Genomic DNA, 26,642 nt, shown 5'->3' with positions numbered 1-26,642 from the left:
TAGTCACCACCCTGACGCTAGATCTCATCTGTTACAACACTGTGGGAGAGCAGCACCCTCTAGAGGCAACTCACAGGCACAATCAGCCAGAACTTCTGCCTTCCATGCGGGACATTAACTCGGTTTGGGGAGTTTTCAAACTCACACAGGCCTAGAGTGACCCACGTAGGCAGCTGTGTAGACTTCACGTGTGCACTCCAGCAGAACATCCAATTCCGTTCTAAGAGCATCCCCCTGTGCACGAGCAGGGCAACCTCTATTTACAACCATATTTCTACTTCCAACTGGTCTGACTGGTAGATAGACGTCACCTTAGAGGAGCAAGGATTTGATTATATCCCTTTGACAAAGGAAGCCCTTGTCCTTGCGCATGTAGTGGATGGTTCTCTGAAATCCCCTCTCCAGTCGACTAATGGAAGTTGTGGGTCTTCAGCACCTCCGGAAAGCCAGGCCCCAAATACCTGCCGCTGGGAGTGGGTGGGTGGGTGAAGGAGCTAGGTACAGACCAAGGGCCCGTCTGAGCTGTATTTACTCTTTTTCCTTTGACGGCTGCAGGACCACAATGCTGAACTGTGGTGGTCTCTAGTCATCCATCCACACCCGTAGCTCAGTCTGTTCCACTCAGTGGCCCCCCCATGCTATGACAGAAAGGAGTATTGGGAGCCGATCCCCACCCTCCTATGAAATATGGTCTGATGCACTGAAACTTGTTCATGTGCTCCCGTTTGAGAGCCCATGAACTAGGGATATAGAAGCACAAACAAATTTTAGATGGCCATGTGCTCCACCCCCCTGCCAAAATAGGAAATATATCTGCATAAATTGGTGCAGCCCCTCAGGCTCCTGGCAGGTTGATAATGCAGCCCTAAGTATCCGTTTGGGCCACCCATTTTTCCAGGACTATTAGACCAGAGGGAGGATGGCCCAGTGGTTAGGGCATTAGGATAGTACTTTCAAGACCTGGTTTGATTCCTTCCTCCGACCCATAATTCCTTGTGTGACCTTGGGCAAGTCACTTAGTCTCACTGTGCCCCAGTTGCCCATCTGTGTAACAGGGATGACAGTGCTGCCTCCCTGGCAAGGAGGGCAAATACCATAAGGGTGAGGTGCTCAGATAGTAACAGGGGCTGAGTGATGCTTTTTAGAAGCTCTAGAAAACGGCAGCCACCCCACGCACCTACACTGTGCTCACTCTGGTGACATTTCTAGATTATGTCTTGACACAACATTTTTTTTTGGTAGTCTGTACAAAGAACTTCTAACAGGGAGAAGCTGTTAGCAACCAGCACCCAACACATAAATACAACATAATTTATTGTGTCTGTTTCACAGAATGATAGTGGTATGTGTTAGAAACAGTGTCCAGGACATAGTACGAGACATGACTCACGTAAGTACAAAGACTCAGATCACAGGATTGTTTCCTTAGAGGAAAGTGGCTAGTGGTAGCAACTTGGTCCCTGCTCACAAAAAACCTTATTTTCCCACCCACCTCCCTCCCACCCTTCACCCCAAATCCAAGGCCGTCCCTCCTTTATCACTCAGAAATCAATGTTCTAAAGTCTCTGCATTAGGAAGTTACAGGCCAAAATTAAGCTCTCCCAGGCAGTACGCAAGCCAGCGGACTGTGGCTCTGCACTAGAGACTTTGCCTATGAAGGTAGACAGCCGGAAGAAAAGGAGTGGGAAACGGTGTTCAGGGAGAGAAGACAGAGGGCGTAGGACGCTTACAGAAGTTAAAGAGGGCCAAGCCAGAGCCAGTAAATGAAATCCAGGACAGTGCGACACCTGCAGAGATCCCACAGCCTCACTAGCACAACGATTTGTCTGGGGATAGTGGAGGGGGACTAAACAAATGATTTAGTCTCTGGAGTGGCAGAGCTTGGCTTCTCTTTGCTACTCAAGCTGAAGCAGACAGAGGGCTCCCATCGCCGAGTGGAGATGCATCTCACACCGTTCTGCAGCAACTCGCAGTCCATGGGCCAAATGCAGTCACTCACCTCTCCAGTACGTAACACTCCCTCCCAACTAGCCCTCTCTGCTTGGCTCAGGATGGAGACCTGCACTCTGGGACCTGGAGGCCTCCTTACAGGAAAGGGTGACCTCAATTTGCTTCATTTTAATCAGATTAGCTCTAGACTTTGGGCAACTTTCTTGAAGCCCAAGCAGCCCTTGGACAGGCTAAAAGTTGAGTTTTTTTCCAGGCACATTAACTAGCTTCTGTCCCAGCCTGGCCTCACCCTTCATATCTCCTTTCAGTAGGAGAAGCAGAAGTATTTTAACTCCCTCTTCCCCCTTAAGTTCCACCTCCCATCAATAGAACCTACCGCTAGGTGGAGAAAGACAGACAGCTAAGAGTGGATGTAACAGGAAAGTCAGGTGAAATCTATCCAGGTATATTAGTGCCCCAGCATAGAGAGCACCCTAATATAGCAACCCTGCCCTCGACACAATGTGCTCTGAAAGGTGGAGACCTTCGTATTCTCCTGCTTTAGAACTAGGAAACAGGTATTTGTGAGCAATGACCTCAAAAGATTAGCAGAGGAATAAACAGAGTGAGATTAGCATCGATTTCCCCAAGCAGTGAACTAGCTGAGAAGTCAGAGGAAGGAACAGAAGACATTTTCAGACAGAAAGGCCTAATCATGGAGTGAAAGGCAGTTAGATACAAGGGCTGGAGAAGTGTGCAAGGAGCCAAGTCTATAAGCACATTTAAGTGATAGTTAATTCTCAGCTAGTGGAATAGCTGCCCTAACAAAGCACTTCCTACCGTACCTTCAGGATGCGGGTGACCCTTCCTCCCCCACAGCCAGTGCCAGGCACCGCTACGGTCTCAAGACTAACTCCACACCCCGACTATGCTGAAAGCAAGTCCATCTTAAAAAACACTTGAAGCAACAAAGTTTACGGTCTGACTAGGCTTAGTTAGGGCCACCCAACAAGGCGGTCAGTGAGATGAAACATCAGGTGGTTTTCTTATAATGCTCATTCCCCCTCTAAAAAAAACTGACTAAAAATGATGCATTTCCATCTAGTGGCAAACAATTACAGAAATTACCATAAAAACTAGTTATCTAAGGCATCTTTAAAAAAATATTTCTGCAGTCTCCATTTTAAGTTGAAAGCTCCATAAAAATATATTTCTATGAAATGTCTCTGATCGTCCCTTGAGCGGCATCTCCGGTGCAGTGATGGGGTTCAGCAGTCCTGAGGTGGCTTGGCCTGGGTGAGCGCAGGAAGGTCCAGGGCTCAGTGGCACATCCGGGAGGTCATTTCCTTCTATCAAAGGACACACACAAGACAGGGAAGTTAGTGGTAAGAAGCACAATTCCCAGGCAAGAGACATTTCAGTAGGAAAGTCTCAAAGTTTGGAATGTTTCCATAGCATCATTAATTAAAAAAGCAGTATTCCAGCTTGAATACTCACGTGGGGAAGAAATTCAGTGTCACCTTTAACCTCTGCCCCCATATTCCTATTCACCAACAGTCAGGAGACCTCCCAGCTGCCCCATCAGATTTAAATCTGGCTGGCTGCATACAGCTATAAAATAACCATCACCCACCATTCCAGACTAATGCAAACACCTAGTGCTACTATGGCACTTTGCATCCTCCATGCTCTTTATGAAGTTGGTGAGCATCGCTGTGCTCATTTTACGGAAGGGGAAATAAAGGACAGGGAGGTGACAGAGGAGGTGATTTAGCCTGAGCGCACACACACTCCAAGTTACACAGCTAGTCACTGACAACTGGGACTAGGACCAAGGGCTCATGACTCCGTGACCAGCATCCTACCCCACTGCCTTTCTGTGCCATGTACAGCAATGTGCTGGCTATACAGTGATAAGGCATCAGGATAGATCCTTGGAAATCAATTGCAACTTTGCTAGCAGGGGTGCACAGCTCATTGCAGAGTGCAGAACCCGGACCGAGGAACAGCAGAGGCACGTGATTCAGCCATTGACCAGACAATGGGGAGTGGTGACGGCAGGGGAATAGACAAGATGGCAGCCTGAAGCACAAGGAGGTTACCAGGCAGACTCTACAAACGTGGCAGTTTCCCTCTCCGTGGGTGTAATGGCCCTGCTCAGCTTGCATGAGGTACCATGGAATAAAAGAGGGCAGGGTAAGAACAGGTTTTTGAGCTGTAAAGGGAGGGGGAACGGAATAGGTACAACCGGATTTCAGTCACCCTCTTCAGAGCTCAGAATCTCTCAGACTGAATCCAATGTTTGGCTTTGCAACTCAGTGGACAGGGACCGGGAGTCAGGGTCCCAGAGTTCTGTTTGAGACACACCACTCTGGGGCCATTCATAGTATAATCCAGCCAAATTCACTCACCAGAGGTTCCAACTCCTTGGTGTCTATTAGATTGAACTCTTTCACAAAGTAGTAGAAGTGCTTGTAGCAGGTGTTCACGTGTGCCTCTGACCCCATATGGGTGATCCTGTCAAAATGGTGGATGTAGACGTGAACAAAGACCCGGAAGAGCCTGGACAGAATCTTCTTCACTACCTGAAGGAAGTTCTTGGGGAACGGAGTACCTGCAAGAAGAACACACAAGCACCATGATTTATTGAAATGCACTTTCCCCAGGCCTCTGGTGACATGCAGTCTTCCTAAAGCATAAAAAGAAACAGTCCAGTGTGTACTGCAGTGATGCAAGAACAGTTTTCTCTGGAGTAATTCCCAGACTGCATTCCCTCCTGTCTAAATTTTGGACCAGTTTTTCCAAAGTTAATGCTATTAACCTATGCTATTGGGTCCTGTATTAATTGATGCTACTGTCTGAGAGACCTGAATACAAACTGGATTAGTGCACATATAAATTTCCATCCGCAGTTTCAATTTGATATGGTTTCCTTCAGTTCCTGTTGGGACATTTTTACAAGAATTATGCAAGACACTAGACCACCATGCTCCACTCCAGAAGTGGCTGCATGCTGGGACGAGTGGCTCCTATATACAGTTTAGTAAATTTGACAAACCCTTTGGGATCCTTCAGGTTAATAGGAGTTAAAATTAAGATAATACTATGCTCAGTCATTTATAAGCCTCTGTTCACATTGGACATTTTGTTTATGTGTCTTTCATTCTAACAGCTACATTTGCAATCTGCAATACAGTAGAGTTATCAGCTGCTCTTTCTAGAAATTACAAAACAACTTGAGTTTAAAGTCTACAGAGATTGCTTCTCCACATACAAGGAGGAGGTCAGAGGTGAAGGGTATTCGTTAAATACCTGTCTTCCCCTGCCCCCAAGAGCTCTGCATGAAATTAATTTTCAGTCTGTGTTAAATTAGTGAATCTGGTATTCTAAGCATAGCTAGAAAATGCTAAAGAAGCCAGAGAACTCCTTTGACGATGTAAGCTTCCCCCCCTCCCAATGAAACAGATGTTCCGGCAATCACTCAGTTCTTGCTGAAGAACCGTAAATAAAGGGACCACACCCCAGAACTTCCTGTGGTTACCCAGATGAACACAGAGCAAGGATTTTGGCAGCTGATACAGGTACTGTTGTAGGTTGGGGGTGGTTTACTGTCTTATTCTCTCCCCCAATGTCACCCCATGTAAGTATTGTTGTTCTGTGTGTGCAGATGGGGTCTGAGTAATGGTGGACACTTTCTGCAAACATTCAGATGGCTCCTTTTCATTAGCACTTTGAGAAGGATGAATATCTTGGCATTCTCTATACACACTGAGGTAGTGCAGGAGTGGATGGGATCCTGTGGGATCTGAAGCAGATAACCAGCTCCTTCTCCCCTATCCTATTTGTTAGTTGGTCTCCCACACAAACACCCACACAGCTGTCATCTGGTTCTACTTCATTTGGCAGAACCTTGACCTGTGCTGCCTGTCCAGACAGGGCAAACAGGTTTCAGTATCAAATCAGGCACTAGGACAAAGGGTCACAGGACTATTATTGTTCCTTCCTTGTGCAACATCCCCTCTCCTCCAATCTCCACTGCTTGCTTCCCCACCCCAACCCCCAACGCAGACCTTACATCACCCAGACTATTCCAGAGATGAGTGGAGTTGCCTTAGGGCAGTGGTTTTCAAACTTTTTTTCTGGTGACCCAGTTGAAGAAAATTTTTTATGCCCACAACCCAACGAAGCTGGGGATGAGGGGTGGGGGCTGCAGGGTGGGGCTGAGAATGAGGGGTTCAGGGTGTGGGAGGAGGTTCTGGGCTGGGGCAGGGGGTTGGAGTGCAGGAGGGGACAGGGCTGGGGGTGCATGCTTTGGGGTGGGGCTAGGGATGAGGGGTTTGGGGTGCAGGAGGGGGCTCCAGGTTTGGGGGAGGCTCAGGGCTGGATCAGGGGATTGGGGTGCAAGGTTGGGGCACAGGCTTACGTCGGGCAGCTCCCAGTCAGCAGCCCAGTGGTTAGAAGTCCCGTCGGCGGTGCTGCCCGACTACGGGAGGCTAGTTCCTACCTGTTCTGACACCATGGAGCGCCCTGGAAGCGGCCAGCAGCAGGTCCAGCTCCTAGGTGGAGGCTCACAAGTGGCTCCACGCAGCTCTCGGCCGCAGGCACCACCCCTCCAGCTCCCATTGGCTGGTTCCTGGCCAATGGGAGTGCGGAGCCAACACTTGGGGCGGGGGCTGCACGCGGAGCCCTATGGCCCGCCCGCCTAGGAGCCGGACCTGCTGCCTGGGGCGCAGCGCGGTGTCAGAAGAGGTAGGGACTAGCCTGCCTTAGCCAGGCTGCACTGCCGATGGGACTTTTCACAGCCTGGTCGGCGGTGCTGACCAAAGCCGCTGCGACTCAGTGCCTTCCATTCTGAGTTTGAAAACCACTGCCTTAGGGCTTTGCCTGACAGATAACTTGGGGTCATTCAGAACAGCAGAAGACTGACCCTACGCCAAAAGCTGAGCAAGCCTCTGCTGTAGCAGTGCTAACTCAAGGAGCAAGGGCTGAATGACACTTGTCCAAGATGCTCTGCACTGAGACCCAGACTAGAGCTAAGAAAAAGCACTGCTGAGAGAGGTTTCAAAAAGGGCCAGTATTTCACAAGCTGCAGGAGACAGACAAAAGCTTTATACCACACCAGAGAGATGCTGGAGTCTCAGATCTCATGGGTATAAAGTATTAGGCCAACACTTGAAAGGCTCAATTTAGGAGCATTTCTCATTGACTACAACGGGAACCGTGGGCGGTCAACGATGCTGAAAGTCAGCCCTCTCGTTTAGATGCATAAATGTAGCTTCCTGAGCCTATTTTTGAGCACCCAAGTTTGGACATTTTGGGCTCAAAATCTTGTTTACACCAAGGCCTCTTTAAACTCCTCCGGAAGCATAAGAGGGACATAGGTTACCATTACACACACTCTAGGGCCTCTTGCCGCTGCCAGAGTGGTGTCAAGGAGCCTTCTTAGAACAAATGAGAATCAGGCCCTCTGGCCTTCGTTTTTAAGCAATGGGAGGTTGAAAGATGTCAGATCTGAAAATAAAATAAGACGCGCATCATTCTGATCGCAAAACTCCTGAACCACCCAACCAGCCACATGTAACTTGGCGCAGATCTACAGGCAAAGAAGAGCGCAGCCAATAAGATGCGTCTTGCACCAGAGTCTGAAGTCAGTAAGTGCAGGCACTGATGGGCGGCTCTAGGGAGCAAAAAGCATCGCTGCTTGGAGCCCTAGGCTGAAAACACCCTGCATGACCAATCCCAAAGGCTTGGGTCTGTTGTCAAAAACATCGCAGTTGTTGCAATGGTCCATAAGGAGAGAGAAGAATCCCTCAGGTAACCAAGTCCCAGGCCAGGTATGACTTGGAATCAACACCTTGAACTGCAGCCAGAAGCAAGTGTAGTTCACAGAGCATGGACATGGATGTGCTCATCACTCAGATCTGCTCCACTAAGCTGACGGGCCACCACATTCTGTGCTGTGCTTCTGAATGGGTCTGAAGTACAGCAGGCAAACCAGAGGTCCACAAAACAGAGGTTGAAAGCCACTGTCAAACAAGTGCCTACTGGAAAAGGAACAGGGGCATAGAAGGGGCAAGAGTCTGTACTGGTGGATAAAAGTCAATTTTTCTGAAAAAGAAATTGGATATTTTTTGTTATTTAAATTAGAATAAGTTTTTCTTTTTAAAAATGAACTTGTTTAACATGAAATCTGAATTTAACAGAAAATATGTTAATGCCTGAATTTATTATAATCTCTTAAAACATTTAAATAAAAAAAATAAATATGTTGAATCCATGAGCCTCTATCACAGACTCTGAGTTAAAAGCTGCTTTTCTATATAAAGAAAGAAGACGGGGAAACTTTTGAGGCCAAGCTTTATCAATATGGCACAACAGGTCATGTGCTGTATTAAGAGCTTAATCCTGTGGAGGACCCAGGCCTGTGCCACTGGGTGCAAGAGACTGGCAAAGTCATCACAGGGGTTGGGACCCAGCTTCTGACTCCAGGAGACACTGTGTGTATCTTACCACGATCATCCACTGAGCCTACCTGGATGGTCTCATACTCCTATTTTATAGCTTCTCCCTACCTGAGCTCAGATCTCAAATTATGAATATTTATGACTCCACCCAGCATGGAAACTTCCTCTCCGGCTCATGAAAAAACACTGAAGTTCATGTATCCAAAACATTTAAGGTAGTTTTGTTTAATAAACATAAATAGTCTATGCCATTTTGTGCGTTTAATTAAATTCCCATTATCATCCTAGTGCAGCTTGACACAAATCGTCACCAATAAGTTAATTACTTTGTAGATAAACAATACATCATTCACCATTTTCTAACATACTAAAACTGTACAAATAATAAGAATCTGAAAACATTAAGCTATATAAATGCTTAAATAAATGTATAGAGTTATAGTGTACCCTCCTAGGTAACAAAAAGACATTCCAAATCTAGTGTAAAGGCTCTATTTAGTTGTAAATCGACATGTTTTAATGGTTATATCAGCCAATGAGAATGCACCTCTCTTTAGAAAATAAAGGAAGTGCCAACGGAAAAGTTCCTTAACACGGATCATTTAACTCAAGGTTTTCCGCTTGGTGATGTAAATTGCCCTGATTTAAATCAACTGATCTTGTGTCAGTCCAATTAATTTCCCCACAAATCAGACCCAAACTTACCAACATTGGTGGGGAAAATGTCCTCATTGTTGATCTGCACCTCAATCCAGTCCATCAAGAGGTTCAGGTACTTGGGAGCAGACAGGGCAGTGGGTTTCCGGTACTTGTGCTCGTCCTGCCACCTGTACTCGTACTTGGGTCCGCCAGACATGATCGGACAGGACGTTTCCGTGCAATAGTCACTGATGGTGCCGTAGATCAGATTGATGCGATTGAAGAAGTCCACCACATGCACCGCCACCCAGTCATTCTGTTCCTCACCAGACGGCAGCTGGACGGCCAGCTTCAAGTCCAGCCCTGCATTGAGAGAGGCTTGAGCCCTCTTGTGGAGCTCAAACCGCTGAGTCCCAGGCTCAAACTTGCGTTTGGGCCGAAAGGTTTTGTCCTTATTGAACACTTGCTTTAAAGGGTTGGACATTTTTCTTCTCTTTTCCCCCGCTCTCTTTCGCAAGTCTTCAGTGACAACAGCTAGAGAGACACAGTGGCTGGACAGTTTCCAATGGCAAGGTCGTAATGGCCTCTATCTTCACAGAAATAACTCTGAGCTCCTCTGGTTCTCCAAGTGCCTTCTGATCTGCAACACAGAATTTACAGTAGTTAGATGGGCAGCTTTTTCAACAAGAGACTTTGTTCGGAAGGAGCGAATTTGTTTGAATGCCTTAGTGGGAAGGTTTGGACATACACCTCAAACTCACAGAACTGAAACAAAAGCCAAATATGCTTCGTTTCCCCTACCCTTTCCTCTTAGGACTAAGTTTCTTTACGGGAAGTGTAAAAGACAGAAGAGTGAGGGTGAAGTTCTCAAAGAGGTTCCTCACTCAGCCTCTCTCACTGTTAGGGTGACCAGATGTCCTGATATTTGGGGCTTTTTCTTATATAGGCTCCTATTACCCTCCACCCCAGTCCCGATTTTTCACACTTGCTGTCTGGTCACCCTACTCATTGTAAGAAAAGTGTTGCAGATCCACGTCTTCAATTACTTCTACACAAAACATTAAGTGAGAGAAGGTTTATACCCAGTTTGCCAAGTTATTGTGGGTGAAGCAGCAGATCATTACTGTTATTACTATCACTGTAAGACACCAAGACTCTACCACTATGGTACCAAGGTAGCTACATGGTTTGATGAAAGCATTCAGAAACTGGCACAGCATTATTTTGCTACTAGGCAGAAATGTGCAAAATATTACCCACCACAGCTGTGTCCATGGGCTTATAGCGAGGAGATTGTTGAGGATCCAGCCTGAAACCAAAGGCTAGATCCTAACACCCTTAAAGACATTGGGGAGTAACTTACTCCAGAAGCGGTCTCATTAAAATCACTGGGACTACTCTCTATGTGAGCCAGGGGATCAGAATCTACCCTGAATGACAGGATTCCCCTTGTGAAACAGACACGTGATTTTTGGTGGTGTAATGTGGAAGGTCCTGACCAGCCAAACAAAGACAGGCCATTTTAAGTCAGCTTACAACAGACGCATTGCGTAGCTCCACAGTGGTTCTTGGAGACAGTCATCTGAGGAGAGCTGGCTGCTCATATGGTGCTGGTGCATCTGCTACACTGCATTAAGGAGAACGAAGAACACATCACTTTCCTAATGTTACTTTCCCATGTAAGCAATGGCCATCATTGCCAGAGGTTTTTACGGTTGTGCAATGGGAGGAGAAATGGCCCTGAGACGCTATTAAGACCTGTTCCACACTACAAAAATACATGAGAACCGCATGGCTAACAACCCATATTGCCAGCAATCCAACATCCATGAAGTTCAGTTCTGGAGCCACGCCACATGTTCACAAAGTCACCCCAACAAGAGAGGAAAGGGCAGGGCACCCACATCCACCTACCCACTCCCATTTTTTAGTTGGTACCAACTCAAAATTCCAGCCAGGTTGATTGAGAGATTCACTCGTGACCAAGTGAGCCTGGGCCAGTTCTGAGATGAAACCAAGCAAAGCTCTGTGCTTTTGACCAAATTTTGCCTTGGAGAATGCGTACTCTTCACAAACCAATACGGAGAGGTGTTTGCATGAACCCCTGAAGCTACGGATATTTGCTTGACTAATTTAAGACCAACAGTGAAGGGCCAAGGATATAGGGGAAAAAATAAGCTTAAGATGCATTTGATCACACAGAGAAAAATTTTGAAAGTCATAACAAGAGGGGACACAGCGAGACAGTAGCTATGGTTAGCAAGCGCCGAGTCATACCCTCACCACATCCTGCAACAAAATGCTTCACTTCTTCTATGAAGCGGAAACACAAGGGGCTGTGCCCATTCAGCTTAGATGCACTATTGAGCTCACATATTCTTCTGTAACACATCCAAAACAAAGGCAAAAAAAACCCCTAACAATGTAGAGGGCAGGTTCATGGTCTGAAGCCACTTCCAGGAGGAAATTAGCTCCAGAGAAATGGTAGCACGCACTATTTCCTCACTCTGGAGTCTCAAAGGAAAACTGTAGTACTGCATGGGTATTAACTGCAAACTCCTCCGGTTCTGGGCTCCAGCCAAACACAAGAAAGAGGCCTTTGACTGTTCTGATTCTGCTCCCATTTACCTTGTCTTTACGCCATAGTAATCCCATTGACTTCAGTCGAGTCACTCAGTTATGCTGGTATTACGTGTAATGAGCCTTTTTATTTACTTCCCGTTTTTGCTGGAAAGTAGTTAAAGGCCACACATAGGTCTCTGCTCATTACCAGTACAACAGGGGGCATGGCAGGAGGGGACTGAAATGCACTACCAAAACCTCTCAAGGCCTGCCCACACTTTGTCAGTGGAGTGGACACTAAGAATTTTCCAAGAGAAATTGTCAAAGGGTGATTCATAAAAGCCAACCAAGACCTACAAAGAGGGAGTTTTCACAGCTGAGGAACTAGTTAGCAAAACAAAACAAAAAAAAAAAAAAACCCTATTTTTTTTTTTTTAAATAGGCAGCATTACTTGGGTAACTAAGCCCTTCTATGTTTCAGGTTTTGATTTGGTTTTTAAAACTTGTGATAGTTCCAGGAGTCACCTCCCTGGAAACTGATGCCCTCTAAGCAAACCTCAGCATGGGCAGAAGCTGGACAAGCTTCCCTGTATTTCAGTCCTGACCTCTGGAGCTCAGGGCTTAGAGTGAAGATTAGTCTTCATGGGCCATGCAATTCTTGTCTTTCCTGCTACGACTGTCAAGACGCTCAAGAGTGGGGGTGGTTTGTGATGCAGCTGTGTCCAATGGAAAGGGACCAAGAATGCCAAACAGTCAAAAGATGGCAATGACTTTTGGTCAAATCTAACCTGGGCTGGATTACAGCAAGTGACCGAAGAGTAAGGTTTGGTCTCATCCAATCTCTTGAGACATCTCTGCACCTGGCTTATATTTTTATATATAAGCCAAGTTTTAACTCTCAGTTTTCCTGTGTCCAGAGTTTGAAGAAGTGCCTCCTTTTCTCTGTGGAATCATTAGCATACTTAACAAGTCAATACAGCCAGATCTTCAGCTGGTGTAAATCAGCATAGCTCCATTGACCATATCTGCCAATTTACACTAACTAGGGATCTGGCCCTATAATTTCTAAGGCTAGCACGGTGAACAGCATTCAAGGATGTTGCATTATATTAGCACTGCAATTTTCTTTCCACAAATAGTTTCCTCTTCCTATTGCACATGATTCGTAAGACTACCTGATAAACGTGCTGCTGTGATCAGCTGCACATTAAGTAAAATTAGCAGCACCCTTAAGAGTTTAAGATATTAGCAAAATGGAAACTTCAGCTAAAGTACAACAGGATGTAACGCATTGAGCTATGGTTTTGATGTGTAACTTGGTTAAGAAAAATGCAGTTATGGGCAATATCTGACTCTGGAAAATGTAAGACATGTAGGTTCTGTGGCTGACCAAAGCAACATCTGACATGAGTTGAAATATGATGTAAAATGGTGATCATGAGTTTTTTCTCCTTCCACCCTCCCCACACAAGTCACAGCTCAAACAGTAATTAAACACAGAACAGAAAGGAAAGATCACCAGGGGGATAGGATTTGTGCAAGGGTGACTTGCAATTCAGCAGAACCTGTGATTGGCATGTAGCAGAAAGTATGGTTTGCAGGCAGTGTTGCTTTTTTCCCCAGCTTCTTTTTCATCCAAAGGTTATTCCCACCCAGAAGTCCACACCACTGGCTATCAAGTAGGAGTACCCCCACTAGTCTCACAAGAGACTGTTAATGACACAGCAACTTCCTGCACCATGGTGGACAAAACAAAGCTCTAACTTTTCTCTCTGGAGGACCAGTCCTGCCTTTATACCCAGGGATATGAGATTAGCTCATTGCTGATGGTGGGTTGCTGTTATGAAACAAACTCAAACAAATGAGCAATGAATGATGGGAGAAAATGAATCTCCCCAAAACGTTGATAACTATTACATAATCTTCAACCAATGTCAGATGCTGCTTTGGTCAACCACAGAATCTGTATGTCTTCTATTTTCTCAGAGCCAGATATTTATTGGGAAAGGGGAGGTGTGGGGAGAGATTTAAAAGACGGAATGCCATAGGGATGAGGAAAAGCACTTGTTAAAAAATTTTAGGCCAAATTTTCTTCTCACTTATGCAGTGGAAGTCAGGAGTCACTTCGCTTAAGTCAGTGGAGTTACATGGGGGGTAAAATTGATATGAGAGGATAACTTTCAGTACTGCTTTATTCTAAAATATGTTTCCAACAGAGAAATGCAAGGCATACTTCACTAGTTTTCCATTACTTCTTTCCCTGTCATTTCTCCAAGCTGGACAAGAGTGTCTTTGTGTGGCAAAGAGTCACCATTTTCTGTTGATTTAAGAACATAAGAATGGTCAGACCAAGGGTCCATCTAGTCCAGTATCCTGTCTTCCGACAGTGGCCAGTGCCAGGTGCCCCAGAGGGAATGAACAGAACAGATAATCAAGTGATTCATCCCCTGTTTCTCATTCCAGCTTCTGGCAAACAGAGGCTAGGGATACCATTCCTGCCCATCCTGGCTAATAGCTATTGATGGACCCATCCTCCAGGAACTTATCTAGTTCTTTTTTTAACCCTGTTATGGTCTTGGCCTTCACAACATCCTCTGGCAAGGAGTTCCACAGGTTGACTGTGTTGCGTGAGGAAATACTTCCTTTTATTTTTTTTAAACCTGCTGCCTATTAATTTCATTTGGTGACCCCTAGTAATTGTGTTATGAAAGTAGTAAACAACACTTCCTTATCTACTTTCTCTATACCAGTCATGATTTAATAGACCTCAATCATATCTCCTCTTAGCTGTCTCTTTTCCAAGCTGAAAAGTCCCAGTCTTATTAATCTCGCCTCATACGGAAGGCGTTCCATACCCCTAATAATTTTTGTTGCCCTTTTCTTAACCTTTTCCAATTCCAATATATCATTTTTGAGATGGGACGACCACATCTGCACGCAGTATTCAAGATGGGGGCGTACCATGGATTTATATAGAGGCACATGATATTTTCTGTCCTGTTATCTAACCCTTTCTTAATGATTCCCAACATTCTGTTTGCTTTCTTGACCTGCCGCTGCACATTGACTGGATGTTTTCAGAGAACTATCCACAATGATTCCAAGATCTTTCTTCAGTAGTAACAGCTAATTTAGACCCCATCATTTTATCTGTATCGTTGGGATTATGCTTTCCAATGTGCATTACTTTGCATTTATCAACATTAAATTTCCTCTGCTATTTTGTTACCCAGTCACGCAGTTTTGAGAGATACTTTTGTAGCTCTTCACAGTCTGCCTGGGTCTTAACTATCTTTAGTAATTTTGTAACATGGACTGTCACTGTGACTTGTCAATAGCAAACATTCATCCCACAGCTGAACACACAGACTACACTGTAAAAAATACCTCTTCCATTTTAAAAAGGGAATGAGGTATCTCCAGCCAACCTCTCCCCACCACTACGAAAACTGAGGAAGTGATTCCCTCTCCCCTACAATCCTCTTTCAGGAAACCTACCTGTACACAGAGATGACTTCTCTGTGTAGATTCTTTATTTCCTTCAGTTCCTGAAACACCGTCCAGAATGACATGCAGTACCATCTTCCAACCCTCACACCATCCCCACACAGGATTTACTTTAGGGTTTTAACAAGTGCCAGAATAAATGCAATCAACAGATTAAAACCAGCAAGTTCGCCGTTTTCTGGCTCCTCGAATTATACTGCCTGGGAAAGTTTGTTGTGCCTGCTCTACAGCCTTCTACCAGTGTTTCCAAAGGCCAAAGTTTAAAACTTCTTCATTTAAAAGAAGTATTTCATGTGGTCTCTGTAGTGCCAGCTAGATTGTGGGTTGCAGGCAGGGAGGAGTCAGAAACATATGCAGCCACTTCCTTGCCAAGTGACCCGACAGCTTAGGCAGCTCACATCCTGCTGCCTTACTCATTTGAAAACCCTGCAAGTAAATCCTGGTGAGTAATACATTTACGGTACATGTTTCCTTTTACAGAAGCTACTCCACTGTACTAAGAAACAATAATATTGTAGGATTTATTTTAACACTTACAGAAGACCCACACACAGACTAGGTTATATGCTTCTGATCATTCTACAGCATTGTGGTAAATTTCCCACCCAGGCAAACCAAGACCAGATTTTTCACAGCTCTTCCAAAGGGATGACTGAGGCAGAAGGAAGTCAAAACACTGTTTGCAAAGCTGCATTGATCATGGTAGTGAAGGAACAAAAATACACAAGTGTGTCCTGGCAATTTCAAACTGTCAGGGTGGATGGGGAAAAGATATTTCAGGGTAGACAATAATAATTGGTAGAAGGAGAGAGAATTTCAAATCATAGAATCATAGAATATCAGGGTTGGAAGGAACCTCAGGAGGTCATCTAGTCCAACCCCCTGCTCAAAGCAGGACCAATTCCAACTAAATCATCCCAGACAGGGCATATTTTAAACTTAGAACAAAAGGAAGCTTGAAAAGGTCACTGGTAGTTTTAGTCAGATGACAAACTAGACACCGAGGCCAACATTTCCAAGAGTGGCCAGGGTCACTGGATGTCCAATTTGACAAATGCTGGGCTTGATTTTTCCAGAGGCACTGAGGACTCAACTCCAGATACATCAATAAGAACTACCACTGCTCAGTACTTCTATAAACTGACCCAAGGAGATTGTAGTTAGGTATCTAAGAACTGAGGCATCTTTTTTTTTTTTTTTAAACATCATTCGCTCTCACACACACCCACGCACATACACCCATGAGCCATTTTTTAAAATTTAACCCAATTAATACTTTCTGCACGAAGACTGTGGTTTCTGTGATAGTCTGCTCAAGGGATAAAATATCTGTCTCTCATTTCTCCACTGTACGAGTATGCTGAGCAGAGAGGAAGTCCCTAAACTGCTCTTTGGAATGGGTTTAAAATAAAATAAGAAGTACACACATGCAAAATTAGCATTACCATAAGGATGCACTTGAAAGAAACACACAAACACACAGTAGAAAACAGTCACACAATGAAGAGCACACCAGATCAGCGGGAGTGTCAAAACTGCCAGGCAGACAGCGTGTAAAAACTGTGAAGTCTGACCATTCATAGCTCTTCTTGAACGACATCTCTGCCTAGATTAATTTCCTGTCTGGCAGGGATTCACCTACTTTTAACTGGAGATTTCCAGCATTTTCCTATAAAACTGCTCAGTCTGCTTTTGTTTCTATTTTAGTAAAAACATCCATGTGGCATATCCAAATTCTTTTTTAAAAGACTGTCCTAATATTATATTGGCAGTGATCTTTATATTGGCAGTAATCGTTAAGACATTAACACAAACCATGTCTTTCCTTCCCAAGGCAGCATCAAGATACTAACAACAGTTTACAGATACGTTGCTAATGCATGTAAGAGCTAGGGAGGTTCTCACTGGTAGCCTTGTGCCATCCCAAACGTTACTGCTTTCAGTTTCCTCATGTATCTTGCTGGAGACAATCCAAAGTATCTGCTCTGAAGGGCAAAGAGCACTAGGTACATTAAAAAATAAAAGTTTTGGAGAGCTTTTGAAATAGAGTTATACTGAAAACACACAGCAGACTTTCTACCTGTATAACCCTGCTGATCCAAGCCCGGATGCATACGTCTAACAAAAGACAGCATTTATGTCTTCATTCAATGGGACAACTTCCTAGGTTTTCCTTTCATCAGTCTGGTTTCTGAGAGGCATTAATGACAAATATAATGCAGCCATTTTGAAAGACAGATCTCTAATCATCAGTCTTAAGGATTAAACAAATAGCCCTTTCATAATCAGTCCAGAATAAGTTTCTGGAATGTACTACTGGTCTCCCCCCTCTCTTTGCAATGTGAATACAGCGATTTAAATCAGAGCAATGCTGTCCTGGACATTTCTAAGCAAGAACTCATGCAAGCCACATGCTTATTCTGGGGTTTCCAAGGAAGAGCCTTGGTCGGGATCAGGGCAGTCCATTTTCATGCCTTTAAACCACAAGAATGCAGAACTCATCCAGCTGAACACAAGAGGAAGTAGTACCATATTGCATAAAACAATCATACTGAACTTTAATTTGTGTTTTTCTTCCCTCATGAAAGGCGACCAAATAACAATGTATTCAAACTATTTTTTTAAATCTATTTAGTTTTGGTAATAGCAAGGGGACGGGGAAAAAAGTCAGACCTGACAAATTAACCCATACAGGGGCTAGGACGACTTCTAGTAACTAACACACCCTGCGGCAGAGCTTCACAGCCGCACACTGTAGCAAAGAGCAACAGCTTCAGAAAACCCACATCAGAAGAATAAATGCAATCTATCAGCATTTAGATCTAGTATGAATGGACAGTGGGAATCCCATCAAATAATAATTCAGTGTTAAGCTTTCACACATGGGGGAGAAGAGACAAGATAGTTCATGGGACAGTAATGAGATAGCACAGCCTCTCAATTCTAAATTTCTGGCTTGAATCCAGACCGGGCTGACAGTAATCAAAGCAATTACAATCTGATGTATGTTGAGTGGTCTATGTGAAATGAGCTGGGTGAGGTCTCAACTCAGTAATTAATACAACAGGGTTCATACCACAAATTGGTACCCTCAGAAGAGAGGTTAAGGACTGAAAGGTCCACGGGGACTGAACTGTCAGGTGTGAAGGAGAGACTCTCCTCTTGCCACAGCTAAAGGCAGGGGTGGGCAAACGACGGCCCGCGGGCTGGATCTGGCCCACCAGTTGTTTTAATCCGGCCCTCGAGCTTCTGCTGGGGGGCGGGGTCTGGAGCTTGCCCCGCTCCAGCACTCCAGCCAGGGAGCAGGGTCAGGGGGCGCTCCTAGAAGCAGCGGCATGTCCCCCCGTCTGGCTCCTACGCATAGGGGAAGCCAGGGGGCTCCACTCTGTCTGTGACCCCTGCCCCAACCGTTGCCCCCGCAGCTCCCGTTGGCCGGGAACTACGGCCAATGGGAGCTGCAGGAGCGGCGCCTGCGGATGGGGCAGTGGGCAGCAGAGCCACCTGGCTACACCTCCACATAGGAGCTGGAGGGGGGACATGCTGCTGCTTCTGGGAGCTGCTTGAGATAAGCGCCGCTCGGGGCATGCACCCCAAGCCACCCCCCCATTCCCCAACTCCCTGCCCCAGCCCTGATCCCCCTCCTGCCCTCCGAACCCTCAGTCCCAGCCCAGAGCACCCTCCTGCACCCCAAACCCCTCATCCTCAGAGCCTGCATTCCAGCAGGAGCCCTCGCCCTCCCTGCATTCCCCAACTCCCTGCCCCAGCCCTGATCCCCCTCCTGCCCTCCGAACCCTCAGTCCCAGCCCAGAGCACCCTCCTGCACCCCAAACTCCTCATCCTCAGCCCCACCCCTGAGCCTGACCTTCAGCTGGAGCCCTCAGCCCCCCCATTCCCCAATCCCCTGCCTCAGCCCTGATCCCCCTCCTGCCCCTCCACCCCAGTCCCAGCCCAGAGCACCTCCTGCACCCCAAACCCTCATCCTCAGAGCCTGCATTCCCCATTCCCCAATCCCCTGCCTCAGCCCTGATCCCCCTCCCACTGTTTGAAATCCTCATTTCTGGCACCCCCAGCCAAAGCACCCCAACCCCAATTTCATGAGCATTCATGGCCCACCATATAACTTCTATACTCAAATGTGGCTCTCGGACCAAAAAGTTTGCCCACCCCTGGCATAAGGGGAAGCTTATACTTCTACCACTCAGGCTGTCCCCCTCCAGTGGTGGATTGAGAAAGTATTTCAGTCTCCTGGGTGTTCAATTTGGTGACCAAAGATGATCTAGGTGCCACAGGATTAGCCATATTTTGTGCCTTTAGGGGAAGATTTTTCAAAAGGCACAAAAGGACTTAAAATGTACCTTTGAAAGTCTCCCCCTAAAATCGCAGTTATGATTGCTCACACTGCAATTGTTATTTATTTAGGGCCAAGTAGAAAGAAGATATTTTTTAAAGTGGCCTTTGCTTCCTTTAGATATACACAGAAGTCCCTCGCTGAGGCTTTGGGGAGGTATAACTCCCTGTATGTGTAAGAATGCTCTGTGCACAGTAATGCAAGTGACTGGGACACGACTACAGGTGAAGGCAGAGCTGACTGGCTTCTAGCTTCATAGATGCTGAATAAAACTGACAAGCTGGTTCATGACTCCAGAAGCTATTCTAGGTTCACTGTGTAGACATGTATTTCTAGGACAAGCTGCAGCAGGCAGGTGACTTCCTGTACCACAAGAACGATTTTTTTTCCCCTCGTCAAGGTAGGACGACACCATTTTTCAAAAAGTTCTGTGCAGCAACAATGCCTCTTGTTCTCCCCCAGCCTGGCTTAGTCCCTGCCTGAAGGGATTTAAGAGGCAAGAAAATAATGTCAGTTTAAACTCTGACAAGTCCATGCTGTGAGCAGCCCATTTATTCCTGGCAATATGAATCACTCTGCACTGTCCTCGCAAAATAGTATTTTAGGGAATCAGCAAAGTAGTATCTACCTAATTTCTTTTCTTCTTCAAAAAAAATAAAACTAACTTGGCCGACACTTCTCCAGTGTAAAATTCTCATGCTAAGATGGTCTAATCAACACAATGCTTCAGATTATGTTGCGAGCCAGACTCTATTACAAGTTCAAACATTGTGAATGTCAATGGGGTGGAACCAGGGTTATGGGAAATTCTACAAGAGTTTCCTTAGCGCACACCAGGCTCAGAATGAAAGGCTGGCTTTGAGCTCCACCCATCTCTCGCTCTCCTGTGTTAATATAATGCTTTTGATGCCAGAGCAGTAGGGTTCACGTCTCCATAACAGAGAGTTGTGAAGTCAGCCCTTCTCCTTTCCCTTTAGACCTAGGTGTGGCAGTGATCATATGCATTAGCCCCGTGGTTTTCAACCTGTGGTCCACAGACCCCTGGGGGTATGCAGACTCTGTCCACAATTTCAAAGGGGTCCACACCACCATTTGGAATTTTGTTATGGGTCCGCAAATGAAAAAAAGGTTGAAAACCACAGCATTAACCTTTCTCATCTGCCTGGTGACACGCAACAGGCCTTAAGGAGATCTCAGACTTTGCAGCAGTGAAGCGCTGTCCACATCGGAAGATTTTTCTACCACACGGTTTGACATGAAAAAAGTCCCTCCACAAGGGGCGTAGCTACCAGCGCTGGTGCATTGTCTACACTGGCGCTTTACAGCGCTGAAACTTGCTGCACTCAGGGGGGTGTTTTTTCACACCCCTGAGCGGGAAAGTTGCAGTGCTGAAAAGTGCCAGTGTAGACAAGCTCTTACTGTAGACAAGCCCTGAGGGTAACTGAGAATCCAGCACCTACTGCAGCCATGTATATCTTTGCAAAGAAAGTATAAAGAACCACTATTCCAGTTTGGCTGCCTTTTACACACTCTTTGCACAGGTATAAGTAGCTGCACAAGGTGCGAGGCAGTGGAGATTCAGGCCTCTTATCTCCAGTCCACAGGTTCAGAAGCCAGAGTAGCAGCATGATTTCCAAAACACTCTACTTAAGTTGTGTGCCACTGTGTGCTCCCCTGCTGCAGCTCTGAAGACTTAACTATGCATCCCTTTGCAAAGTAGAAAGAGCTCTTATGGTCTCCATTGTGTCTGTTCTTTCTAATGGATAAACAGGCACATTGCCCCCGGAACATGCCCCTAATCCACCTCAGACATGTTAAGAGAAATCAGATTCAACCAAGAGTCCGTTATCATTTCCATCATGAACAAGGTGATTCTTTTAGCACAGCAGCAGCTCCAGCAGGAGGTTCAGACACACACAACTGAAAACAAAAGCCACAGATGTCCCATGGAGACAGAGTTATCTAGAGAACAGAAGGTAAACACTCAGCCTAAGGTGCATTCTTCAGTGAAAGCATTAGCTGGATATCACAAATTTCCAAGATAATCTCCTAAATCTCCAACAAAACTGGTTATGAATTCACTAATTACCCATTACAGCTGCATCTATGGCACAAGTTTCACAAAATACATCACTGTCTCATGAGAAAATTAATCTTCTTGAACTTCTGGGAGTTATTTTCAGGAGTACAGAACTTGGGATCATTGCAGAGATGGATACAGCTACAGACAGGAGTGTGTGCTTCCACCACTAACAAGAACTTTTTTCTCTGTATACTGTTGCCATAGAAATCTCTGGCTTGATTAATGAAGAAGTTTTTCTATAGTTACAAAACAGTGGCTATATAAGCACAGCACAAAATTTCTTTTAAACGGAGCAAGCCAGGCAAACACAAGTTTCTGTGTGGTACTCCACATCCGTTCTAGCATTTATTCTGAATGTTGGGGGATAAACCCTAGGTCAGAAGAGAGGAAGCAATGTCAGGGAGCCAGACGGGCTCCAGAAAGCACCTGGAAAGGATACTTCAGTACTACTAGATAGCACAAGCCAATCAGGGAACAAGTTTATGACAGACCTCACTAAAAGTGAGTAGGTTTGAGGTGAGTTATGGTACAAGCAGGGAATGAGGATTCCGAGTGCTAGTCCCAACTCCGGCATGCAGTCAGTCACTTATGGTCTGATTTCCGAGTGTGATGGAAGGGCTTCCTGTTCAGATCTGCTTACTGGTATTATGCCAGCTTTTCAGGGCAAGCCAAAAATCACCAGCTGGGATGGGAGCCCCACCCAAGTACAAAGGAGGCAGATTCCAAACCAATTTGGCAGGAATTTAGACTTGGCACTTTTTTATTATTTTAAAGGTGCGCAACTCCTCACAGCTAAGTAGGCTGATGTATTTGCTTTCTGTTTTATTAATCTACTAAAATGTGGTATTTACAGTATCCAAGAAACTGGTTAATAAACAAGATAGAGCCTGAAACTTGCACGCGGAAGAAGAAAGATCGGGTGCAGCAACTAGATCCATCATAAAGAAAAACAGATGGTCAGGGGAATTTTATCTTACAATAAAAATCCCCCTTGCTCTGAAACTTGGCAGAGAAGACATCACAGCCCGGAATAAGGCTTTTCAAAAACATTTCCTCCTTCACCCCATTCAAGAGAAAGGCAACAGAGCGTGCCTTGTCTCAAATTTATTTGCTGGACAATGGAGGATACTTCCCCAGCCTCGCAAGCTTTGAGGTACATACCCTTTAGCCTAAAGATCCCATATCACATCCAGCAAAAATTTTCTTTGGAGGTGGTTAATACCTGTCTCTAAGTTAGCAGAAGCAATCACTTCCGGTCACATGTATGCTAGGAGTGCTTTATTGGTATAGCTAAACCAGTACACTATACTGGCAAAGCACTCTTATCATAGACACGGCTTATGCTGGCAAAACTGTGCTTTTCCCGGTGTAACCAAATCTGCACTAGGGATTCTGCTCACACAGCTATGTACGTGACGGATCACACCTCTTTGTACACCTGACACAGCTGTGCGGGCAGAAGCCCTGTTGGCTCTCGATGCCTACAGCCACAATTGGCGCAAACAGGGAGAAGACCTAACTTCAGTGCATTTACCCTCTGCTTTCTTCTTACCCCTACTGCTACTTATTCTCCAGGCACCTGCGTGCAGATGGGTATTATTCACCCTCCCCCACCCACTTCCCCAAGACAGGGCAGTAATACAGCCCACCCCGCCCACTTCCCTTTCCTGACAGACCTGTGGGCCAGAGCCTACACTTGCTCCCCAAGGGAGGGCAGGGGGGGGAGATGGAGGTTGCTCAAAGTTCAAACACTGGCAGCTCTTGGGTATCCCCCCCGTCCATCCCCACTGACGAAGTCCCAGTAGAGCAACCCCAGCCTATCTTGGCCCACACTGACCCCTTGGGGGCTTTGCACACAGAGGGGTTAAATCCTTCCTCAGCCATCAGGACTCCCCCCGCTTCCCCCTTTCCAGCCTCCTCACCCCATTACCATCCAGCCCCCCATCACCCCCCAGGCCCCTCCCAGTCCCTTCTCCCCAGCCCCCCATGAGCTCCTCCAGGCCCCTCTCCCCAGGCTCCCCATCACCCCCAGGCCCTTCTCCCCAGCCCTCCATCCCCCGGCCCCTCCCAGGCCCTCATCAGCCCCCATCACCCTCCCAGTCCCTTCTCCCCAGCCCCCACATCAGCTCCTTCCAGGCCCCTCCTAGTCCCTTCTCCCCAGACTTCTCACTTGCCCAGCCCCCAGTCCCTTCTCCCCAGCCCCATCACCCTCCCAGTGCCTTCTCCCCAGCCCCCATCACCCTCCCAGTGCCTTCTCCCCAGACTCCTCACCAGCCCAGGACCCTATCACCCCTCAGGCCCCTCCCAGTCCCCCCAGCTCCCTCCAGGCCCCTCTCAGTCCCCCTCTCCAGCCCCCATCACCCTCCCAGTCCCTTCTCCCCAGCCCTCCCATCAGCTCCTTCCAGCCCCCGAGCTCCTCCAAGCCCCTCTCCCCAGGCCCCCTTGGCCCTCCCAGTCCCTTCTCCCCAGACTTCTCACCAGCCCAGGCCCCTATCTCCCCTCAAGCCCCTCCCAGTCCCCATGAGCTCCCTCCAGGACCCTCTCCCCAGGCCCCCTCTCCAGCCCCTTCTCCCCAGACTCCTCACCCCCATGACCCCCAGTCCCCTCTCCCCAGGCCCCCATCTCCCCTCTGCCAAGTTTCCCCTTTCAGCTCCCAGGAGACCCCCACCTGTGCCCGGCGGAGGGGTCACGTGCCGCGCTCTCCTCCGGCTCCGGTAACTTTCCGGCGATCTCCGCGGCGCGCACAACCCCACTGCCGGCCTCGCGCCCGGCCGGCCCTACTTCCTCTTAAAGGGGCCGGCACAGGCGCCGCTCACCTCTCCGCCCGCGGGCTCCTCCCACAGCTTGGCGCCCGGCCGGGCGGCCCCCTCTGCTGGGCCGCTGAGCGCCTCCAGCTCACGGGGGCGGAGCCTGCCCTGCCCCCATGCAGCCCCTGTGCCTGGACCCCCCCTCCCAGCGAAGCGTGGGCGCTCCTGGAAGCTCCAGGGGGTCCCTTTGGGGTAGGGTGACACCCCCGAGCTGGCCTGAGGCCTCCCCCCAAGTGGGGCCAACCCACACCCTCCCTGCCTCCCACCCACACTGGGCTGGGGTCCCCTCCCCCCAGTGCCAGCCCCCTGCCACCCCACCCGAGGTCCCTCTCTCTCCCCTGCCTGTGGGGCAGGTCGGCAGGCCTGAGCCGCTCTCCCTACCCCTCCCTCCAGCACAGGGCTTGCGTTGACACTTGCCCCCCTCCCCCGCACCTTCCTCCACGCCCCATTAGGGGTCCCACGGTCCCACCCCACATTTGTCCCCTTTGCTCTTGTCAGCTGATGCAAGGACAGGGCCTAAAAAAGGGACTGTCCCAGCCAAAACGGGACATATGGTTACCCTACCTTGGGGTGAAATCACGTCGCAGAACATTGCTGCATTGCAAAAGGGTGCAACCGCCTCACTGTTCTGATTGAGGACGACGTAGCATGAAACCTTTGCCATGCCGGGTGGCACCGCACCAACGCAACATCGTGACAGTCACTGCTGTGCCTGGGCCCTCGGATAAACTCACCAAGGTGGCGACTGGAGGAAAGAATCCAAGCAACTCCTATGTTCATTCCAAATCCCTAACTGCACTGCTAAACCAGGAGGAGAAGGGGGGGGTGTGTGTGTGTAAAATTTTAGGAGATTTTTCAACATTGTTTCACAGAAGATGATATACAATCTCAAAGGACTCAGTGAAGATCCTGGTCCAGGTTCTAATTTAGCTGTAAACCTGATGACTCCAGTGCATTGGGATTTGCACCAGTGTCACTGAAATCTGAATATCGTCTCGTCTACACTAGGAAGGGTTTGCCAATATAGCTATTCCCCAGTATAACTATACTGACAGACTCTCCTAGTGAAGATGCAGCTTCTACCAGCAAACGAGTTCTTTTGCTTATACCAATTCCCTAGATGTAATAAAGTATTCCAGCAAAAGGACTTTTTTGCCAGTGTAACTATGCCTACACTGGGGCTTTACCTGGCATAGCTATATCCGTTAGCGGTGTGATTTTTTCACACTCTTATCCGAAATAACTATTGCTGGCAAAATATCTAAATGCAGACCAGGCCCCTGTCCTTCTAAGACCTTGTCTACTCACAAAAATGGTACCACTTAACTATATCAGTATAGTTAAAGCAGTACAGCTGAGATTCTGTTTCATGATTAGGAACTACTTTGGGTTCTGAACAAAGTACAGTAACACCATAAATGTACCTTCTACCAGGACATCCAAGGGGTAACATGTCCCAGTGGCTAGACCTAGGCTCTATTGCTGCTCTGCTACCAATAATCTGAGTGAACTTGGTGTCATTTTAACCTCTCTACAATCAGTTTCCCCATCTTTAAAATGGAAATAGTAACCCAGTTCTGTAAAGAATTTTGATATCTAGGAATAAACAGCACTATATACAATATAACAAGTAGCAGTGTTTTTTAAATTATTCCAGCCAGATGTTATCTTCCCTATGACTGTTGCTGAGTTTCTCTTTCACTGTAAGGTGGGGAATGAATGTTTGTGTGATAAGAGTTGAGATTACATCATAATCTACACGTGACAGGGCTTGGACTCAGCCTGATCACTGGTTAATGTCTTGTGACATCAAATCCCAGACATTTTTGCAAGTCCAGTCAAGAGAAAATTATACTTCTGGAGACATGTGACATGCGCTTCCACCTTAGCAGCCTAGGAGTTCACATGCAGGCTTTCAAACATTATTGAAAGGTATCTTTTAGATTTTATTTTATGGCCAGAAGATGGTGCACATAGACAAAATAAGCAAAAGAATTCTCCTCTGAGGAGAATGGCTCAGGAAAGAACACCCTGGAAAGGAGACTTTAGCCCAGATCTGCAAAAATATTTAAGCACCTAACTTTCATTGATTTCAATGGAAGTTAGAAGCCTAAATACCTTTATGGATCTGGGGCTTAGTCTATATCTTTTCTCCCACACTTTATTTAGATTATAAGCTTTTCAGGACAGGGAGTCTCTCTCACTACATGTAGAATCATAGAAGTGGAAGAGACCTCGAGAGGTCATCTAGTCCAGTCCCCTGCACTCATGGCAGGACTAAGTATTATCTAGACTGTCCCTGA

The 26,642-nt window shown here is 46.8% G+C and overlaps 1 protein-coding gene across 2 annotated transcripts; it reads right to left on the bottom strand.

Annotated features, from left to right (window-relative positions):
* Window positions 1–1,297: 1,297 nt before the first annotated feature.
* Window positions 1,298–24,347, bottom strand: MOB3A (MOB kinase activator 3A). 2 transcript variants are annotated; one of them, XM_039515899.1, is made up of 5 exons: window positions 24,201–24,282; window positions 10,569–10,659; window positions 9,099–9,672; window positions 4,341–4,543; window positions 1,298–3,278 (listed from the first exon to the last, which is right to left on the bottom strand). In XM_039515899.1, the coding sequence occupies exons 3-5, from the start codon at window positions 9,514–9,516 to the stop codon at window positions 3,249–3,251; spliced, it is 651 nt and encodes a 216-aa protein (XP_039371833.1). In that variant the 5' UTR covers window positions 9,517–9,672; window positions 10,569–10,659; window positions 24,201–24,282; the 3' UTR covers window positions 1,298–3,248. The 2 variants fall into 2 exon arrangements, with proteins under 2 accessions (XP_039371833.1, XP_039371832.1); XM_039515898.1 differs by lacking the exon at window positions 10,569–10,659 and having other exon boundaries at window positions 24,201–24,347.
* Window positions 24,348–26,642: the final 2,295 nt, after the last annotated feature.

The sequence above is a fragment of the Mauremys reevesii genome, linkage group 26 (assembly GCF_016161935.1).
Source record: "Mauremys reevesii isolate NIE-2019 linkage group 26, ASM1616193v1, whole genome shotgun sequence".
Taxonomy (NCBI): domain Eukaryota; kingdom Metazoa; phylum Chordata; order Testudines; family Geoemydidae; genus Mauremys; species Mauremys reevesii.
The sequence above is the reverse complement of the archived record's forward strand: the minus strand, read 5'-3'. Positions and strand labels throughout refer to the sequence as shown.

Coding starts and splice junctions, on each gene's coding strand:
- MOB3A (XM_039515898.1), bottom strand. CDS start 9,516: ATGTCCAACCCTTTAAAGCAAGTGTTCAATAAGGACAAAACCTTTCGG. Junction 4,544..9,098: donor CATTTTCCCCACCAATGTTG/GTAAGTTTGGGT, acceptor TTCTTCTTGCAG/GTACTCCGTTCCCCAAGAAC. Junction 3,279..4,340: donor CCAAGGAGTTGGAACCTCTG/GTGAGTGAATTT, acceptor GTCCTTTGATAG/AAGGAAATGACCTCCCGGAT.